Source organism: Coniophora puteana (genome assembly GCF_000271625.1).
Source record: "Coniophora puteana RWD-64-598 SS2 unplaced genomic scaffold CONPUscaffold_70, whole genome shotgun sequence".
Classification (NCBI taxonomy): Eukaryota; Fungi; Basidiomycota; class Agaricomycetes; order Boletales; family Coniophoraceae; genus Coniophora; species Coniophora puteana.
The window spans coordinates 1-3,608 of NW_006913122.1; the positions used below are offsets into that span (position 1 = coordinate 1).

The 3,608-nt window shown below is 48.1% G+C and overlaps 1 protein-coding gene across 1 annotated transcript; it reads left to right on the top strand.

Moving 5' to 3' along the window:
- Nucleotides 1-1,298: 1,298 nt before the first annotated feature.
- Nucleotides 1,299-1,818, top strand: CONPUDRAFT_160656 (uncharacterized protein; the record flags this gene model as incomplete). The annotated part of the gene is made up of 3 exons (XM_007777797.1): nucleotides 1,299-1,589; nucleotides 1,646-1,696; nucleotides 1,774-1,818. 3 exons carry the CDS (start codon nucleotides 1,299-1,301, stop codon nucleotides 1,816-1,818), a joined length of 387 nt encoding a protein of 128 aa, XP_007775987.1.
- Between the last annotated feature and the right edge of the window lie 1,790 nt (nucleotides 1,819-3,608).

Below are 3,608 nucleotides of genomic sequence, written 5' to 3' on the forward strand. Positions count from 1 at the left end.
CGGTGAGGTAAAATGGCCATAGAAAAGAGTGCTGCAAACAATACCGGGTCCCTATTCCACATCTCCTCACAACTACCTTTGACAGTGGGCCGGAACCCAACAAACCTGGTTCCCACCCCATAGGAGGCCGATGACCCCGAAGAGGCCATCAACGTGGAGGTACCAAATGAGTGACGTACGGGGGTCGGGGGTCCTATGTCCCTTGCGGGCAAAGATGGGAGAGCAAACAGGGGGCTCGAGCACTGAGCGCCAGCTTGAAGCAATTTGAGGTGGGCGGGACTGATGTCGCCGACAGTGTTGTTGCATGGTGGATGGTGGGTGATCAACACCCGATGGGTATATCGCCTTGTTGTCGTCCCTCAGAAAGTGAAACGGGGTGGAGTGGTGATGACATCCCTAAACCGATGGTGATAGATGTCGCATAATTTAGTGGAGGAGAGGGAGGATAAAAAGTTCCCACGGGGGGATGGTACTGGTAAGAGAACAAGGCGAGCTGATATATATATATATATATGTTCGCAGCTCGGCATGGGACATATGTTCGTCAGGGGCGAATTTGCCTACTCCATCCAGGGACACATCAGCCTCGGAACTGGTCGTTCATCTCTTCATTCCATCCAATCTTTGAATCACGAGGTGCGACTTGGATACGTTCGGGTCATCAGCACAGCTGAATGCTTGAAATCATGTTAAGCCCCTCAGCTTGCTAAATGAATTGACATTCCAGCTCCTATCTCTGGCTTGGGTAGCTCCCAATGTTGCGCTACTGACTCTCAGTTACGTCAACATGTCCATCATGTTGCTCAATGTAGCAGAGACAAGGTATGTTACCTCTTGGCTTGTTGTTTCTCCGTGATCATCTAACATTACGACTAAGTTGAGGCTCGCAGAGTATTTTGACGACTCGTAGATCTAGCCTGGTGACCTCATGGCCCAGATCCTCCACCCTGATGCTACGTATGAATCAAAGGCTGGTCCTGGGATGGCCGATGACTCCGGTATCAATGCGGCTCTCATACATGTCTAACAAGCGGTATGACGAGTTCTTATGTCATTAGGATAGTCAGGACTGCCCCAGAGGAATTGTTTCGAATTTATCTTCATTTTTCGCCCTATTTTCCCGAATGTCCCGCTTTGTTGTTCGTAAGTGGCTGTAGATGTGGGGCAGTCCCGCCAAAAATGTTCGTTTGCCCGTTCCATGAGACATGGGACGAGCAAACGGTAGAAAAAGTACAGTATTGGCCAACCCGTAGCCTTGTACGAAAATATCTAAATTCCCTCGCTCCAGCTGCTAGCTTATGTCGAACTACGCTATAATATCAAGTATTCCTTCCTGGATCTCAGAGAAACCCAAAGACGACGTGAAAAGGATCATCTCGTGCAAGTCCTCCGACTGGTGCAATGGCCCACGCGAATATCAGGTCGCCAGCTGGGCAAGAACTCTGACTGGTATATCTCAGGTCGTGGTGGGCCCAACCGGCGGCGGCAAGACTGCTCTACTCGTTGCTGTCGTACCTCTTCTCGAAGCTCTCAAATCCGAGCGTCTTGATGGTGCTGGGGTGGTGCCCGAATGGCCGGTGGCGCTGATCGTGAGTCCTTTGAATGAGTTAGGTTCAACGCAGGTGAGACGCATGGGACACCACAGCTCCCCACAGGACACCACTCAAACATCGCTCCTCCATTCCCCGGTATCAAGGTTAACTCAAAGAGATCATCAGTCAACAACGTTTCTGATGGCGCGTTACTATAGCTTATGATTCCCTTTGTTTGCAGGCTGCACGAGCCATGCTGCATGGGAGTGCAGTCGGCTCGAGTTAGGTGTTGGCTGGTTGGCCAGCCCGAACTTGTTGCGACATCTGTCCTCTTGTGTCTGGTCGAACGTCTTTTCCGGCGAGGTTTCGACTCTACTGAAACCATATCCCTGCTTAAATGATGCCGCAATATCAGATGCAGTGATTTTGGGCGGCGGAGACACATGGGCATGTGTTAACGGACTTGATAGCGGAGGTGAGTTTGATCTCCAACCTTCAAGATCCGTTTCCGTAACATGAAGATATCGACAATGATATCTGGCTCCATCCTGAAGATGGCGCAAATCCTCGATCCGGACGGTATTTTAACACGACGGGTTTGTCTCAGTCGGGTCTGGGCTTGGCTGATGACCCGGACCTCGATGTTGACTTTTTAGAAGTGCCGAGAGGGGATAAACTGCATCGAGGGAAGCCACACAAAGTTTCTACCAGAAAATAAAATGAGTTCTTAGGCCATTAGATGCTCCTACACGCGTCGTAGATTTTTGTTATGAATTTATCTCATTTTTAGCGCTATTTTACCAAATGTCCCACCTTTTGGCTCACAGGGTCACATGGAGGTGGGACAGTCCCACCCTAATTGGCTCGCTCACCCGGTCCGTGGGACATGGGATGAGCGAGCGGTTGAAAAACTACAGTAATTACATGTGTTACTTCCAGTTTATACCGTTTTTTGCACTTGAGCACCCAAGAGTGGCGATAAGAGAATAAGGCTGAGACAGGACAGAAGGCCATATTACGGTTGAGTTAGATGTCAAACTACCGAAATTACTGAGAATTGACTACAGTTGAAGTGCGTGTGATATCAACTAAGCGGTCATACGGTTGAAAGTTTTCCCCGTGTTTATCACTGTAGTATGAGTAGGATACGACACCTCAACTTAATTAACGATTAATCCTTGTTTACTAGTCAACCGCGAACGTGAATCAAGAGTTTTATGGGTACAGAAAGTCCATGAGAGACCACTACTGGAATTTCGGGGCAAAGTGCCACTAATATATGTTAAATCTGCCACGGAACTTCCGGGACCGCAATGAAATCGCTAAAAATGGCAAACAGAGTGACAGCACCGTAGCTTAAGGTTGTCCGCGATCCACTATTGGCTATGTATGAGAAATGTACAGCAGAAACGGAGGTGATATGCGATGGAAAATCTAGATATTTTAGGGTAGCTATTTCTAGTAATGCCCATCTAGTGCATTCCAATCTGCAGCAGCAACACTAAAGTTAAAACCAAGCATAGCCCCGGAGCCAAACACCAGTTCTCTAAGAAGGATGGACATAGAAGAAAGAGAGGGTCAACACACTCTAGTAATCCCGACAATGCCCCGGTGTGCCGGTTACAAGCCGGTTATGCAGCAGAAGTACCCGGGACACTCACTCCTTGGGTACGAGCAAGGATGTCTGAGATATAGTAAAGCAGCTCAGTTATAGAACGGCTCTGCAGGTGACACGGTACTCTTTCCTCAAACCTGACTGCATATAATAGATGTACCACTATGAGAACACTGAGAGAGAGAAACATGTTGAGGAGGTACTGCACGCTTGCGTTCGTTTTATGTGTCAGTCCGTCAAAGCATTACCATTTCAGGAATAAGTCGAATGTTGCTAAGCAATTACATCACACAGAACGCCACACCAGGAAACACCAAATTCAGATAAAGCTCTCTGAAAATCCAGTGCAAAATGCAATGGAGAACGCCACGGAAGTTTCAGGCCGGAGCTTCAAGGCAATAAAATAAATATATAGTGGCAAACAATTTTAACGATACAGTGGATATGGTGGATGGACATAT